We start from the raw sequence: 16,721 nt of genomic DNA, 5'->3' as shown, positions 1-16,721 counted from the left end.
CCTCAGGCTCCGTGTCTCTTTGTCAACCCCCCTCCGCCTGGCTGTGGCCAGGGCCCTCTCTTCTCTCCAGACACCCCATCACCCTGTTCCCCCATTGGAGCCTCCCAACTTAGCGTCAGGGGGCTCTGAAGGTTTTCAAATCAAGCCTGTGTTCCTCAGTGGCACGTCTTCCCAGCCTAGCTGAGATGACCCCCTCCTCAGTCCAGAGCAAGAGTTGGAGACCCCAGACCCGTCCAGAGGCGGGCTCACAGCCATTGCTGTGCAGCCCCTGCCTCCAGCATAGGCCTGTAAGCCCCAGGGCCAGGAGCGGGGAAGCGGCCAGCTGAGCGAGCGCCCTCTCCAGCCCTGGCCAAGCTCGCCCTTGACTCTGTCCTACTCGGGGTGTGTGAAGACGACCGGTGTCCTGGGACAGTGTCGCCAGGACTGCTGAGCTGCTGTGCAGGGCGATGAGGACGGTCCCCAGAGGGCGCTGGGGAGGTAGCCGGGAGTGGGCGTGGCTCTCCTGTGACAGGAGAGCCCCAACTTGGGGTTGGCCAGCCCATCGCGCTGATGAGCCCCGGGCCTGGCCCTGCCCCTGCCGCCCCTACCCCAGGGCTCCAGGTCCCTAAGGGAAGGAGAGGCCGCCCTGGCTGGCCACTCAGCTGGGGCAAGCTCAGGAGCTCAGACCCCATCCCTGCAGGGCAGGAAATCTCTCTCCCCCCGCAGTGCTTCACTGACCGCCTGACACCTCCCAGACACCCCTGGGGTCCACTCTCATGTGGGGCTGCAGCCCAAGGTATGGGTGTGCTTTCCAGGCTCCATTTAAGATAAAGCAGCTTTGGGGGCGGGTCCTCTTGGGGAGGTGACCCGCAGCCGCTGCCCAGGCCGGACAGCCCGGCGCTCACTGTGCGAGCTGTCGGGGCCATGCCGTGGCAGCCGACACACGGTGAACACTCAGTCTTGGGTCTTAAAGGACAGAAGTTCCAAGTGCAGGCGTTTCAGAAAAAGACCAGTTTCTTGGTGGGCGACACAGGTTGGGCCTGGACTCCAAGGCAGCTAATGGGAGGGAGGTGGCCCGCACAGGGCGCTCAGCAAGCGTCTGCTCTCCTGGGCCTGGCTGGTTGGTTCTGGTCGGGGTCCTGAGGGCTCTGCCTGTCAGGGAGGGCCCACGACACACCGCTGCACCCCGTGCCCGGGACGTCCAGGGAAGGTGCCGGGCAGGGCAGCGAGTGGTTCCTTTTGGCAAAACCCTGAGCCACATCCTGCTGGGGGGCTCCACTGGAGGTGGGGGCAGGCTGGCGCGTCCATGGGGCCTGGGGCTCTGGGAGAGGTGGGCCCCGCGTGCAGACAGTCCGAGTGGCTCAGGTGTTCGAGGGCAGCCGGCCGGCCTCTGGGTGTTCCCTGCTGCCCAGGCCCCCCCCTCCATGGTCAGCAGAGGCCTGTGGGTTCCCACCACTGAAGTTCGGGAGTCTGGTGGGGGAAGGGAGGCCCCTCCTTAGCTGCTGGGTGCCCAGTGGGGCAGCAGGGGAAGGGAGAGGTGGCCCTGGCCGGGGGCGGGGGGGGCAGCAGCCCAGTGGGGCCAGGCAGAGGCTCCGGAGTCTGGGTGGCCACGCCCTCACACCCTGGCTGGGTCAGTGGGCTTCGTCAGAGAGCCCCTACCCACCCTGAAGACTGGTCAGCCAAAGGCCATCAGAGACGTAGGCCGGGCCCCTCCCAGGACAGGTGGGAAGCGGAGGCCCAGGCCAGCGGGCTGGCGGTGGGTTGCTCGCGCCCACCCCGCCCCAAGCCCACCCAGGACGTGTGGGGACAGCCACACCTACTCTAGTAGCTGTCCCTGCGGGCCAGCGTGTCGGCCATGGAGGAGAGAAGCACCGTGCAGTAGTTGACCTGGAGAAGGGAGGCGCGCTGGGAGCTCCCGGGCCAAGCCCTGTGTCCGCCTCCCCGGGCCCACCGGCGCCCGCACTGCTCTGTGACCCTCCTCTGGTGGCTGCCTCTCGAAGGAGGCGGGCGGGGGGGCCCTCCAGCACCGTAACGTGGGTAGTAGACGGTGAGGGGTCTTAAATGCAGGACCCCCCTGGGGAGAGTTGCAGGGTCTCCCCCTCAGGGAAGGGTGGGTACAAGTACGAAGCCCCAGGCCCTCCCTGCCCTGACTGCTGAGCCCCGCGGCCAGGCCCCTGCCCCGGGAGAGAAGGGCGCCCTGGTGTGCCTGCCTGCCTGAGACTCCAGACACTCGACCCGCTTCTCCCCTGCTCTCTCAGGCCCCCGAGGTACTTGGCTACAAAGTCCACCCTAGGATAGGAGCAGGCAGGCAGCAGGCCGCTGAGCGCGGCGTGGGGCGGGGCGGGGCGGGGAGGGCTCCCAGATTGGGAAACCTTCCCGTCCTCCCCCATCCTGTGGCCCAGGCCCTTCGGGTGGGTTTGGGGGTCACTGAGCCTGTGTGGGCGCCTGAGTTCAGGGTGCTCTGGCCCCTCGGGCCTGGGTGCAGAGCTCTGCTGCACCCTCCCTGCAGGCACGGGGCGGGGGTGGGGTTCTGTCCAGCAATGGTGGGCAGGGCTGTCCCCGCCCCCCCACCCGCAGGCAGGACCAGGCACGTGGGTCTGAGGGAGGGCTGGGGACGGACCTCTCTGGGAAGACCTGGAGACCCCAGAGCAGAGGACACCATGAGTATTGGCCCCATCCCCCAAATGCAGGGCAGGCAAGGCCCCAGCAGAGCTCTGTCCAGGGTCGGGAGGGAGGCCGTGTGCTGGACCGGGCCACATCCCTGCGCCTCTCAGCCCATTTCCCCAGCTCAGACCCTGTGACGTGAGAGCCCACGCCCGATGTAAGGCAGCCTGATGCCCAACAGTGATCCTGGTAAAGACCTCACAGCCCCCAGTCCCATGGCGTGAATTCCGGCCCCTCACCACCGGCACCCTGCGGGGGAGGCGGCCAGCGCTCCAGGCAGGGCCCTTGTCCCTCCCTGTAAGCTGCCCGGTGGGCTCAGCACCCCAGGCCGCCCGCCACACCCACCCAGGTCGGGGGAGCGGGGCCGGGTCCCAGCACCTGTGGGCCGTCTTCCACAGCAGCCCCTCCCCACTGTCCTTCCTTCACCTCTCCGGCTCACTCAGGAAGTTCTCCTTCTGCACCGCCTCCCAGGTCACCATCTTCTGGTCCAGGGGCTCCGTCAGGTCCCTCTCTGGGAGGGCCAGGCAGCCTCAGGGGCAGGGCCAGGCAGGAGGAGCCCTCCCTGTGGTGCACCGGCCTGCAGGGTCACTGCAGACGGGGCCAGGGCGCGCCGCCCCTCCCCAGGCCCAGGGCCCCCCCGCCCCACCCCTCTGGTCCAGGCAGCTGAGTCCAGCCCAAGCCTCGCCCGGGCGCGCCCGCTTCTGCTGGGCCTCCTTCCGGAAGAACCTCTTGAGCACCGGGTCCAGGTGGCTGCGGAGGATCAAGGGCGGGGCCGGGGCGGGGCGCTCGTGGTACCCCACGGTGAGGTGGTAGTGCTGGAACTTCCAGAAAGTGTCCGCGTTGCCCTGCACCACCTGGAACGTGTAGCTGCGGACGCGTGTGGGCGGCGGTGGGCACACGGCCCGGCTCCCCGCGCTGTTCCCGGAGTCCCAAGGGCTCCCCCCGCCTCGCCGTCCCCTCCTCCTGTGACTTCTCTCCCCTCCTCGGGGGTCTTCCAGTGCCCCCCCCCCTCTGCTGCAGCCTTCGCAGACCCGGGCCCTACTCCCTGGGGCGCGGGGGCCTGGGAAGGCATCGTCACTCCACCCACACGCACACACCTGCCGTGCCCTGCACCACCTCCTAGGTGCCCTGACCTCCAGGCCCAACCCAAAGGGGAGCCACGGTTTTGGGTGACACCCCATTTCCAGGCCCCTCTTGGGGGCAGAGAGGTGAATGCAGCTTGAGGTCCGGAGGGCCAGGCAGGTCTGGGCCAGAGACGCTGGGACTAAGGGCCCCCGACGTGGACGGAGCAAAAGGAGGCAGGGCGGGCACCTGAGCATGGCTAGGAGCAGTTCACGAGCAGCACGTTGGTGACCAGCAGGAAGGTGACCAGCCACCTGGCATAGAGGTTGGGGCCGGAGGACGAGTCCTCCAGCAGCAGGGGGCGCACGGAGCAGTTCACGCGGGCTTCTGAGAGGGGAGTGGCTCGGTGCGGGAGGTGCAGGCCGAGCCGCAAACGCCCTCGGGTATCGAGAGCTCTGTCCTGCGGTCGAGGCCACCCTGGGACAGAGGGCTCCGGTTAGGTGGCCAACTCTTGTGGTTTCCTGGGGATCATCTGGGCTTCAGCGCTGAGTTCCTGTCGTGGGACACTCCAGTCCTGCGTGGCTGGCCTGGTGGTGCTAGCCCCACTTCCCCACTGCCGTTGGGCCGAGCTCACAGCCAGACCGCAGGCTTTGGAGGCGGCGCCAAGGCCGTGTGGAGGACCCCGGTTTCTGCTGGTTGCTTCATGGGTCACCCCCAAGCACCACCACCACCGCCAAAGGCTCTGCTCAGAGCCAGTGTGGGGAGAGCTGGCCTCGGCAAGGGGAGGTGGAGTCTCTCCTGCAGGACTTCTCAGGGCCTCTATGGCTCTACTGCCTATCACAGGACTCTGAGCTGGGGGGCAGGTCTGCACCATTTCCAAAGCCTATGGAGGCAGAACACCCTTGACACTGAGCACTGTGGTCACGGGCACAAGCCAGCCTGAAAAGTGCCCTCTGGGTGGGGCTGTGAGTGCCCTGGGAGCAGGCTGAGCTCCACGCCCTGGACAGGGACGCCCTGGAGGGGCCAGCTCCAGCCCCTCCCCTGCCTGCCTCTACCCGTGCAGGGCCGGCCTGGACCCCCACCGCATCCCAGGAGTTGGGAGGATGGTGCAGAGGACGCCGGGAGAGCGCCTCCCCATCAAGAGGGCTTGTGGCTCCAGGTGGGGACCTCCACAGGCCGTGCGTGTGCGTGCGTGTGCGTGCGTGTGCGTGGACCCGGACACACGCCTGCACGTAGGCCTGTGTTTCTGTGACTGCCCCTCCCAGTCTTCATGCTGTGACTGAGTCCGGGGAGCACTGGGGGCCTCTGGCTCTCTGTGTGTGCCTGTGTCCCCGCCTCCCTGCTTGCGTGTCAGGCTCGCAGGGCCTGTTTCCGTGTGCGCGTGTCTCCCTCACGGGGGCCAGTCCCTCCTGAGTTACTGTGATGGGGGTTGGTGCGTCCCCACGTGAGTTCCCTCCCCGGCTGCCCCCTCCCTCCCCGCCCACAGATCTGCCCCGGGGCTGATGGGTGACCCTCCTCCCTCCCTCCGGCACCCTGAGAGGTGGGCCAGGGCCAGGCCTGGAAAGCGTGTCTGTGAAGCTGTAAACCTGTCTGATGGAAGTGGCTCTGTGGTCACGAGACCCCTGCGTCTCCCCCATAACTCTCAAAGGCGCCACCAGGCTAGGCTGGGAAATGAGTTGTCCTCGTCTCTGACCTCCTAGAGCCCACAGACGGAGCTCTGCCCTGGACGCTCGGCCCCCAGCTCCCGCGGGCGCGTGTGGGGCAGGGAGGGCAGGGCGGCCACCAGGGAGCCTGCGGGACCGCGGGCTGCCTTCCCTCTCGGCCTAAGTGAGGGAATTACTCTTGGCTGCACCACCGTGGGCTCACAGGGAGGGGCCGGGGGCGGGGGGGGGGTGGTCGGGAGAGAGACAGGGAGGGAGACAGGGACCTGCCAGGGACCCTCCGTGCCGGCCCAGGCCCGGCCCTGGTCACGGACTTTCCACTGTGGAACTTGGCCTGGCAGCCACAGCAGCAATTCAGGCTGGACCCCCGGGAGTCTGCACTTCCTCCGTCCTGCCCAGGTGGTCCCAGGCTCCTGCGAACCCCGAACCATGACAGAGTTCCTTTGTACCAGCGTGTGGCCATGGGGACAGGAATGAGCCCCCACCCCTGCCTGTTCCTGGGGGCGCCCACCTCACTCCCTTCCTTCCGAGGGGCCCCATGGGACTGGGGCAGTGTTGGGGGTCATGGTAGCATCCCCCAGCAGGGGCCATGTGGTGCGGGCAGGAAGAGCTGGAGGGCAGGCAGGGCCTCATTAAACTAATGGCCTGGAAACTGGTGCCCACGGATGAGCAAACACCGGACCCAGTGCCGGAGGCTGCGGGACTAAGAAAACAGCCGAGGAAATGAGCCTGCAGAACACCCTAATTAGGAGGCAACTCCCATGACGGCCCAGCCCCACCGCGGCCCCATCCTGGAGGCCTGTTTGCTTCAGTCACGTCCTCATCCCATTGACAAATATTTACCAGGTCGTGGGGCGCTGACCTTGCGTCATTAGCTGCAGTGGCCACGGTCAGGCCTCAGGGACAGTGTGCCCGTGATCGTCCGGTGGGCCCCAGGTGGCCTCAGTCTGACACCAGCCTGAGCGAATGATCCCTCCGCCCCCCTCCTCATGCCAGGAGTGCCCGGCAGGGCAGGTGCCCTGGGCCCTCACACTGGGCCCTGGCTGCTGGCCCACCTTGCTTGAGGGGCTGGTCCCCCTCCCCCTCCCCCTCACTGAGTCCCAGCCATCCCAGAGCCTGTACAGGCGTCCCTGCCTCCAGCCCAGGTCTCCCTGAGCCCCCATGGCTGAGCCGCTCTGCCCCCCACACTGTGCTGACTTGTGGGAAGGTCTCAGAGCCTCCACCAGCCCCAGCGCCCCCAACCCCCTGTACAGGGGCCGCCCTGGAGACACCCCTCAGACAGACCACACACACCCGGCCGGAGATCAGGCACACATGCTGGGTGGGTCCCCAGAAGCACAGATGCCATCAGGAGCGGCTTCCTAGCTAAGGGCCTTTCCAGCAGGTGGGCCCGGAGCTGGGTGTGGGGCCGGGTGGATGGGGGCGGACAGGAGACCTGATGCCCGCTGGGGACATGCCGGGGGGGCGGGGCAGCTGGAGGGCCCAGACCCCAGGCGACCTGTAGTGCCTACCCATCCCCCTTCCCAGCAAGGCTCCCCCCACCCCGCCCAGGCTGCTCCCTCTCCCTGCAGCCCCGTCTCCATCTCCAGCCCGAGGTCCGAGTTTGGGGCCTCCGCAGCTGACACACATCAGCTTGGAGCTGTCCCCTGCCGGACGTGGCCCTGTGTGGGTGGGCAGAGCCTGGGGGGCCAGCCTCGGGGACCCCCCGCTCTCAGCCACTCCAGGCCGGGGTCTCCTGTGACCCTCAAACACCCCTCTCAAGGGCCACATGTCCAGGGTCTTACAAAAGGAACATTCATAACTGGACTCGGTTCAGCTGCACCTCGGGGTGGGTGGGGGTCCCACGTAGAGTGGGCACAGAGGACCCCCACGCCCACCCACAGGCTGCGTGCTGACCATCGATCTCGTCCAGTGGGATCTGCCCGAAGATCTGTAGGTACGGCCGGTAGAGCACACGGCGGAAGATCCACTGCAGGCGCCTGTCATGGGGGTGCAGCAGCGCCTGGCTGGTCACGCCGTAGGCCACAAGCCACGCGCTCAGGAAGAAGAGGAAGAAAAAGACGTCCTTCATCTCCACGGCGGGTAGGCGTGTGGGGAGAGAAGCATCAGCACCCGCCTGGCGGTGGGCCTCCGTCTCACTGCCCTCCCAGGGGCGGGGGCTCACCATCCGCTCCACGATGATGATCTTGGGGCCCAGCTGCTTGCGGATGACGAAGATGTGGATGAGCCGCAGCGTGAACACCATGAAGTCGATGGCGAGGATCATGCGGCTGGCCTCAAACACCTAGGGCAGCATCCTGGCAGGGCGGGGGTAAGGCAGGCTGGACGGCTGCTGGTGCCCAGAGAGGGCAGGGGCTTCCCCCAGGACACACAGCATGGGACATACAAACACAGGGTTTCCGGGGCCTGAGAAGACCCATCCTGAAGGCAGCCTGGCCCACCAGCCCACCAGGGCTGCCCCTGCCAGGCCTCTGGGACCCACAGACCTGCAGGTGACACCGACAATGAACAGGAAGATGGCCACCATGTCACAGTTGTTCTAGTTGTCCTCCACGTAGAGAGTGAACTTCTTCACCAGATGCGTGTCCTCATCTGTGAAGAAGCCCTGGCAGGGGGCAGACGGCCCAGTGACAGCTACCTGGGCCCCCACCTAGCTGGGGACAGCCCCGCCATGGCCAGGCTGTGACCGTCAGGGATCGGGGCTCCATCTGGAGCTGGGACGGGGCTCGGTGGGCTGGGCCCACCACTGACCTGCCGGATCTCCTCCAGCACCAGCGTGAAGACCCAGAAGTAGAGAGTGACCTCAGCCCCCGACAGCCCCTGGGGAGGGGACCTGAAGTCCACCAGCTGGACGTAGGTGAACAGGAAGAGGAATGCAAAGTACACGACCACGTTCCCCAGGAACACAGTCACGGGCGCCCCCCAGAACTTCAGCCAGCGCGTGAGCAAGAAGGCGGCTCATGGGCCTCGGCCACTCTGAGTCCTTGGCGCCTTGGCCAGCTGCTCCGCCCGGCACCACGAAGGAGGCCACGGCCAGTGGTGAGGCGGGCGGCCAGAGGCCCGAGCTTGCCGCTGCCCACCGGGGCCCAGCCTGCCTGCCACTGCCCACCCTCCGCAGGGCCCTCACCGACTGCCCGGGCCACGGAGCAGCCTCTTCTCCATGTGCAGGCTGTCCAGCCCCTGCAGGTCCTCTGGGCCCGTCCTTAGAGGGGCCTCCTCACTGGGAGCACAGGGGGCCCTCAGCGACGTGGGGAGGGCACCCAGAGGCCCCCCACTTGGTCCCAGGCACCCAGCCAGCAGAGGAAGTGCTGGACACACTGCAAAGGGACACGGGTAGGGGGCGTGCATAGGGGGGCCCACATGTATGCTGGATGCGGTGGGGGCCGGCGCCGGGGACATGCTGCCACCAGCCCCAGTGAAGCCCAAGGCCCCCCAGCCGCTCTGTCCTGACAGACCTGAAGGTGATGAGGTTGGTGTACACGGGGGCCGGGCAGAGGAAGGCACCCAGCAGCCGCAGGATGGGCGTGCCCGAGGCTATGTCCCCCCACCAGATCTTGGTCAGGAAGGCCTGAAATAAAGGCACGGTTGCCCCTCCCCCCGCCTGCCCCTGCCTCCACACTTCTGCCCTGCTGTGCCCGCAGCAGGCCTGCCCTTCCAGATTCAGCGGAAGCATTGCCCCTCCCAGCCTCCATCCTGCTGGGGAAGGAAGATCTTTCGATGGGGGAGGCCAGGCTCGGGGGTCCGGGAGGGCTGAGCTGAGGAAGCGGGGTTTCTGCCGAGACTGGAGGTGGAGAAAGGGCTGGACGTGGGGAGAGTGACCGGCTGAGGGAGCCCCCCACCACCATGGCCGGGACACAGGCTGGGGGAGGCGCGTGAGCGGGGTCGGCTGGGGCACCTCCTGTCTGCTCAGTCCCTCGCCCCACAGCCCTCCCCAGGGCTCACCTGCACCCCGTCGTGGGCAAAGAAGGCCTTGGTGTCGGCCTCGGTGGCCAGGTGCAGACACGTGGCCCTGCTCCATGAGCGGTTCCGTCGCACCAGCAGGGCGAAGGCGCACTTCCCGCTGTTACAGTAGCACTCGGAGAAGAGGTCTGCCCGAGGGCACGGCCGCTGCCACGATGCCCAGGCCCAGCCCGCCTGCCCTCCTCCTCCAGCCGGCCCTCTGCCCTGTGCCTGCCTCCCAGGGGGCTGGTGAGACCCGGGAGAGGCCGGCCACGCGGAGGCTGCCCATCCCGGCCCGGCCTGCCTGTCGGGATCATGGGGGCCTCCCTCTCCCCGAGTGTCCCTGCCCGCCTGGCCACCAGGCCCAGCTGGCCCGAGCTTTGGAGCTGCGTCCTCGTCAGCCGTGTACCTGTCTGCCCCCATTAGGATTTTAAGGGGGAGCCCAGTGGCCCCGAGGAACACAGGGTCACTGCAGCCCCCACTGCCTCGGCTGCTCACCCAGGGCCAGCTGCTCGTACTTGGCCTCACGCAGGGTGCAGCCCACCTCGGCTCCCGTCTGCAAGTGGGACATCTCTTTGAGGATCTTGCAGGCGGCCAGAGCGGCTGCCACGCCCTCCTGGCCCTGGGAGGTCAGGTCTGAGGATGCGGCTGCCTCCCCGCCGCACCCCGCCCCCAGGGACCCGGTCCCCTCCCCGGAGTCCTCACCATGGCCCAGAAGTAGGTAGCCATCTCGTGGCGGTTCTGCAGCGTTGCCCACAGGAACAGGTCCCTCCAGGGCCTCTCTCTCTGGTTCAGGCCCAGTAGCCCCTTCGGGCCTGTGACATGGGCCGCAGGGCCGGGTCCTGCTGCTGGAGAACGGGGGTGTCAGCCCGCAGCTGCGGCCCCGCCCGCCCCCCGCCGCCCGCTCACAGCCCACCGCCTGGTAGAGCCCACGGCAGGCGTCATGCAGGAAGTCGCTGAGCACCTGCGACACCTCATGCAGGGAGAAGGCGGGCGGCTCCCGGGCCTGCGGGCGCCCAGCCCAGCCCGCGTCAGCCAGCCTCCCTCGGGCTTGTGCTGCAGCAGGTCAAAGAGCAGGCTCCTGAGGGGCACTGAGCGGTAGAGCTGCTGCAGTCGCGCGTACGTCAGGAAGTCCGCCACGTCGGCGCCACTGTCCACGAAGAGGCGCTCGAACTCGGGCTTGCTGCTCACCTGCGCGTCCGTCGTCACCTCCTCCAGGTCGCGGGACTGGGCGGAGGGGGAGAGGGAGCCACTGGGGCGGGGCGTGAGGACCCTCGGCAAGGCCCCCGCCTGCCCCGCTGCGCCAGGTGGCCCACAGCTGCCGCAGTTCGGCCCATCCTGCCTTGGGAGGCAGACGAGTGAGGCGGCAGCGGCAGGTGCCCCGGTCCCCCCGGCCCGCGCAGCCACGGCTGGGCCAGGAGGCACCCGGACACCACCTGCCCCAGCTCCCCACGCGTCCCCGCCCGGAGCTGGCCACAGTCGGGTGACACCTTCCACTGCACGTCCCCGTTGAAGATCTCGCTCCTGGCGATGTCCACGCGGTCCCAGGCCACGGCCAGCTTCAGCTCATCCGGGTAGTCCTGCACCTCCTGGCTGCGGCTCTTGCAGGCTGCGGGCGGAGGTGGGGAGGGCGAACCTAGGCGCTGGCCGCAGGGTCCCTCAAGGTGACTCTCCGAGACGCACAGCCACGGGAATCGCACCCTGGTTTGCTCCACACCCTCTAGATTCACAAGACATCCCAAGAACCCCAGGAGCCAATGCTGGGAGCGCCAGGACCCCAAGGGGACCCCAGGGGTGAACGGAAGAGCAGGGAGCCGGCGGCCTGTCTGGAGGAGACTCCCCTCCCTCAAGGGTGTCCAGGCCCCCTGCCCTGCACAGCCCCTCCCTGCCTGGGCCCCTGTCCCCCACCAGCGGTCAGCCCCTCCACAGGTGTTTATGTCCAAGAAGAAGCACATCAGGTGACAGCCAGAAAGTGGAGACAACCCGAGTGCCCATCAACAGAGGGACAGAGAAACGAAATGTGGAATATTACTCCACCCTAAAAAGGAGTGAAGCCCCGACACAGGCTACAACGTGGACAACCCCCAAAACATCGTGCTCAGTGAAGGAAAGACGCCAGTGGCCACACACTGTGTGATCCCATTCATAGGAAATGCCACAAGTAGGCAAATGCTTAGACACGGCAGATTCGTGGCTGCGGGGGGCTGGGGGAAATCGGGGTGACTAGCAGGGCTCTTCTGGGTGGTGGAAACGTTCTGGAGTTAGTAGTAACGGTGCACAACCTTATGAAAACGCTAAAACTCCCTGAATTAACTGAACAGTTTAGTTTTTTAAATTGTGATAAAATATAGTAACATAAAACTTGACAAAGGCAGGACTTTCTACGGATTGGCACGTCATCCTTGCACGGAGGCCTTGGTAGGCTCTGTATTCCTCCAGTTTTGTTACACGTGCTGCCACGGCCGAAGCGAGCAGTGACCGGTACACACGCCCACACACTAGCACGCTCGCTCACACGCCCACACACCCAGCGGAGTGCAGCCGTGCCAGGGGTCCCTCCCGGCCACTGACAGCCCCCAGGCGGCGGCCCTGCCCCTGGAGGCCGAGACCCAGGACGGGGCAGGGGCCGGGAGCCACCCCTTACCAGGCTGGTCAGCCATCTGCCTCTGCCCGGTGCCCTCCGCGGGCCTCCCAGTGGGCGTGGCCAGGCCTCACCTTTCACCAACGCCTTGAGGATGGACAAAGGCCCCGAGGTGGCGCCTTGGGCCGGGCACGTGGTATACGACCCCACGTCCCCCAGTGAGAATGCCAGCCCTCTTCCCGCTGGGCCCAGGACAACCCCACCCACAGACCGAGGCTCCGCCCCCAGGCCTGAGGGCCTGAAGCAGGGGTGAGCACCGGAAGGTTGGGTAGTTTTGCAGCCAGAGGGGCCGGGCACGGGGAATGCAGGGGGCGGAGTCCGGGTTAGGGACCAGCGCTTGGCCCTCCTGACCTGTCTCGGGCGGCGCATGCCAGTTCTGTCCAGTGCACGATGTCCTCCCAGGAGAAGTTCTCACTGGGGAACTTCTCTCTAAACTGCTTCTCGGCCACCTGGGGCACCAGGAGGTGGGGCTGGTTCATCAGGGCAGCAAGCATGTCGGCGATGCCCCCCGAGCCCGCCAGGATCAGCCACGGGCTGGCGTGCTCCACGGCCCTGGAAATCCTGTGAGGTGGACAGGGAGGGACAGCAGGCCGAGTCAGCTCCAGGTCCGTCCCTGGCCTGGCGGGGGGCCCTGCAGGAGGCCCCCACCTGCCGGCCCTGCCTACCTCCAGGGTGCTGGGGTCACCTTTGACCAGCAGGCACAGGACGGGGATCTCGATGCTGCTGGTGCCTGCAGACGGAGCACAGGTCCACCCAGGTGCCCGGGCGAGCAGGGGACCTGGGACCCTCCCCATGGGGTGACCACCACGGCCTCAGACCATCAACTTGCCACGTTTTCTGGGCAAACTCCAGCCAAGAGGCTTTTTCTAGAGAAGTGCGGGCTCCAGGCTGCCCCGTCCCCCGGGGAAAGGATGCCAGTTCCGCACCTCACTATACAATGTGGCCGCTTCGTGGCTATTTAAACCTCAAGTTGAATATTCAGTCCCTGGCTGCACCAGCCACATTCCGAGGGCCTGGCATCTCCCCGCATCAGGGCAGAAAGCTCTATTGACCACCTGCCAGGTCATCCGAGGCCCACGGAGCACATCGAAGAGGTGAAGGAGGGGCGCTGGTCAGTTTTTTCCCCAAACAAACCAGAAATGAGACTTTTGAAGGTGAAGCCCCAGAGAAGCCTGGACCTGCTGGGTAGGCTGTATAGGAGGAGCCCAGCAAACTGCTGGGAGGACTCCAGGCAGGCGGGATCGTCCCCCCGCCCCACACCCAGCAGGGTCCCCTCTAACTCCTAAGGCGCCTCCTGAATGAATGTGGAGGATACTTGGGTTGCGTGGGCCGCCAGGCATCAGGAACACGGGGCTCAGCACTGCACCCACATGGTGATGGTTTAAACACAGCTTTGGTTGTGTTTTCATTAAAGGGTGCTCAGCTGACAGATATTTCACATTGCTTATAAATATTGTAAGCAATTACACATATCTTGTTTATAAATATTAGTCGTGCACTAGCGTTAGCAAATCCAACTTTCGAACCCACAGCTGGCCACAGCGGTACCCAGGCCTCGGACAACACTGCCCCCTGGTGGCACCTTACCTCGGGCCAGTGGAGGGAAATAGGCTTCTTGAAACTTGGAAATCTCATTTTCCTTCCAAAGCTCGGAGCCCACAGCCAGAGCCTCTAGCCAGGGGACCCCCACTGTAAATCGACCTACAGCCACTCTGCCGACTGGTGGGAATGTCGCTGCCTGGCAGGGCTAGTTCCCGCAGCTGTGTCCCCTGTCGCCGTGGCTGGCAGCTCCCCCTCCCAGGTCTTCCCAGTGGCTTGAGTCTCAACACTCTGGCATGCTTTGTGCCTTCAGCCGGGAATGCCCTTCCCTGCCCGCCCTGGTGGTCCTTCCAGCCCCGTCCACACGCTGCGACCACCCCCATCCCGTGTTCCCTGGCAGCCTCCCTGGGCAGCCAGGCAGGCCTCACCCCCGTAGCCGGTCCTTTGCTCCAAGATGTGCTTCTCCAGCCTCAGCCGCAGCTCTGTGGGCTCGTTGACCTTCCCAGGGGTGCCCGGGCCCACCAGGATGAAGTGGGAGTGGTTGTTGTCCAGGGGGCAGAGGGGGCCCTGGTTGCCACCATCGTCCATGGGGTAGTGGACAGGGCTGTCCTCCTGGGTCCCCCACGCACATCATGAGGCCTGGGCAAGGCTTCTGTCCAGGCCCCCCGCCCTCCAGACGGAGGGAGGGCTGGCTGCTGTTTCGGGGGTCCAGAGGCAGGCACAGGGAGGGGACCCTCTAGACAGAGCCCAGCGCTGGGGGGAGCTTCTCTCACAGGGCTGCCTGGGCCTCCTTTGGACCTGCCTCAGACCCCTCCCCCAAGGTGGGAGCAGAGGCCACTTGCCCAGGGTCACCCAAACTTGCGGGGCGGTGGCCAAGCCAGGCATTTGGGCACCGATTTGGGCGGGATCCTTGGAGCCCAGGTCCCCATGGCAAGTCTGTGCGGGCTGGGAGCCCGGCAGCCCCTCCCCATGCCGTTCCCTGGGCGATGCTGCCACCTGCTGGCCACATGCTGTGCACGCGGCTCCCCGCTCCCCCTCCGGTCCCTCCCCTGCAGCCCCTCCCCCTCCCCTGGCTCTGAGTCGTTTCCCTGCCTCAGTCCTTCAGAGCAGCCTCACTCCTCCCCCGGCCCCACGCCCAGGCCCCTGAGCCCCCGAGGTCGGGGGCTGGTCTGTCCACTGCTGGCCTGTCCACTGTGGGGGGACTCAGTCACAGATGCAGGGCTGTGGTCAGCTGTGAGCATGCCTTGGTGGCCTCCTTAAGGCATGCCCTCCTGCCCTGGGGGGTGGCCGATATTCGGGGGCCTCCCAGGCCCACCATGTCCCAAGGCCACAGTGCCCCGAGCCCGACGCTCACCCGGGCAGCGTCCAGAAGCTGACGGTGCAGCACGCGGCCCAATGAGGCGATGCCGATGGCCACCACGCGGGCCTTGGTGGACGTGCTGGCCAGTGGGTGGTCACGCACAGCCTGACCGACGTACCGGGCAAGGCCCACATGGCGTGCGCTGGTCAGGATCCAGGAACCTGCAGGTCCGGGAGTCACTGCGCCCAGTGGCCCCAGGGCCTCCTCCCGCCTTTGGGGCATCTGCTGGGAGCTGGACCCCCAGACGCCATCTGGACAGAACAGGCCACGACTCTGTCCCATGGCCTGTGCTGGGCCAGAACCCAGGAAGGTCTTTCCCGGTTACAAAGCCCTCAGCCCAGTGGTTGCACAGACCAGGCTTTTTGTCTTTTCTGCAATCAATCATTTCTGGCGTGAAGGAGACCAGAGACCCCACGTCCTTGACTGGGTTTTCTGAAGGCCCAGCGGCCTGAAAGTAAAGCCCAGAAGTTTGATTCTGACCCCAGCGACTGGCCAGATTCCTCGGGCCAGCTTCCTCCCCCGAGGGAAGCAGAGGGGGCGAAGGGGACCCACCCACGGGCAGCGGGGTGTGGAAGCTGGCACTGCCCCCAGGTGTCTCGCTGAGGCCTGTGGGCCCCACAGGGTGGCCGGGCCCTCCTGGGGAAGGCTCCTCTGCTGCGTCCCTGGGGCTGCTCCCGCTGCCACCGGGGAAGGGTGGCCGTGGGGCTAGCGGGCTGCGGGGCCGAGGCCCTGGCCCGGGGCCTCACGTGTGCTCTGAGCCGCCTTCACCAGCCCCGTGTACAGGACGTCCCGCAGCCACGGCTTCAGGGCAAAGGGCCACTCCTCGCCCACCAGCGACGCCCCCAGGTTGGGGGCCGGCAGGTGCCATTCGGCCAGCAGAAGGTCAAAGAGCACAGACGGGGCCGCGCCGCTGGGCACAGGGTGCTGGGCATGGGGGTATTCTGAGTGAGTATGGGGGTGCTGGGTAAGGGGGCCCTGGGCACAGGGGAGGGCTGGGCTCCACGGGGTGGGGGGCAGGGTTGCAGCCAGAGGCCAGGGCTCCCCCAGGCCCCGTCTTGACCTGCCGTGTGACCTGGGCGTCCCCATCCCCTCAGAAGAGGCTGAGGCCGGAGAGAGGAGGGTCCTGGACACGCCGTGCCCGGGGGTAGGAGGCAGGGGCCGGAGGGTGCTGCCAGCTCCACAGCGGGCTCCGCCTGGGGCTCTGGGCAGGCCCCGTGCACCCGCCACCCCGCGGTGGGAGAGCGGGCGCAGGGGCTCAGTGCTGAGGGCAGGACAGGGGGTGCGGGCAGCCTCTCACCTTGCCTCGCTTCTTCCCGGAGCCTCCGAATTCGATCTCACCTCGGCTCAGGCCCGGGCCCTGTCGGTCGCCAGCACCCCCGTGGCTGCCAGGACGGGAGCCCCGGCACCCTGCACGGGGCCCTCTCTGCAGGGACAGAGCCCATTCCTGAGGGCGCGAGAGGCAAGCGCTGTCCCGCTTCCTGCCAGAGGCCGGGGCCGCCTGCACCAGGGAAGCCCCTCTCCCCAGGCGCCGCTCTGGCGGAAATGGGGGGCCACCAAAAGGGTGTCTGCCCCGGTGCCCTTCCCACTGGCCGGCCCCCCGAAGCCCCACCATGTGGGCTCCGTCTCCCCCTTCCCCAGCCCCACCTCCTGGCCCAGCGCCCACCCCCCATATGCCCCCACTCACCCACCCTGGGAGCAGCCGGCCGGCCACACCCCTGTCAGCCCGGGACACGGATGGGACCCTGGGTGTGCCTGGTGCCCAGGCAGAAAGTGGGTGGAAGGCGAGCAGGTGAGGCCTGTGTACACAGCTCAGGTGCAGGGGGATCTGGGGGGCTGGGCGGGAGCCGAGGTGGCAGAGACGCCCCTCCTTGCCCAG

At 66.9% G+C, this 16,721-nt stretch overlaps 1 protein-coding gene across 1 annotated transcript; it reads right to left on the bottom strand.

Moving 5' to 3' along the window:
- Positions 1–1,340: 1,340 nt before the first annotated feature.
- TRPM5 (transient receptor potential cation channel subfamily M member 5) lies at positions 1,341–16,515 on the bottom strand (the record flags this gene model as incomplete). The annotated part of the gene is given in 33 exon segments (XM_081240756.1): positions 1,341–1,449; positions 1,800–1,803; positions 1,806–1,866; positions 2,194–2,223; positions 2,226–2,268; positions 3,022–3,065; positions 3,069–3,154; positions 3,329–3,510; positions 3,955–3,973; positions 3,976–4,092; positions 7,263–7,437; positions 7,531–7,650; positions 7,849–7,905; positions 7,909–7,971; positions 8,118–8,324; positions 8,328–8,376; positions 8,494–8,586; positions 8,822–8,934; positions 9,309–9,454; positions 9,804–9,927; positions 10,011–10,145; positions 10,216–10,316; positions 10,319–10,532; positions 10,796–10,914; positions 11,754–11,900; positions 12,021–12,184; positions 12,298–12,507; positions 12,595–12,676; positions 13,914–14,097; positions 14,840–15,006; positions 15,592–15,769; positions 16,143–16,378; positions 16,509–16,515. Coding segments are annotated over 33 exon segments (3,786 nt in total).
- Between the last annotated feature and the right edge of the window lie 206 nt (positions 16,516–16,721).

Source organism: Mesoplodon bidens (assembly GCF_964165515.1).
Source record: "Mesoplodon bidens genome assembly, chromosome: 7".
NCBI classification, from domain to species: Eukaryota; Metazoa; Chordata; class Mammalia; order Artiodactyla; family Ziphiidae; genus Mesoplodon; species Mesoplodon bidens.
Note: the sequence above shows the minus strand (reverse complement) of the source record. Positions and strands in the feature narration are given on the sequence as shown.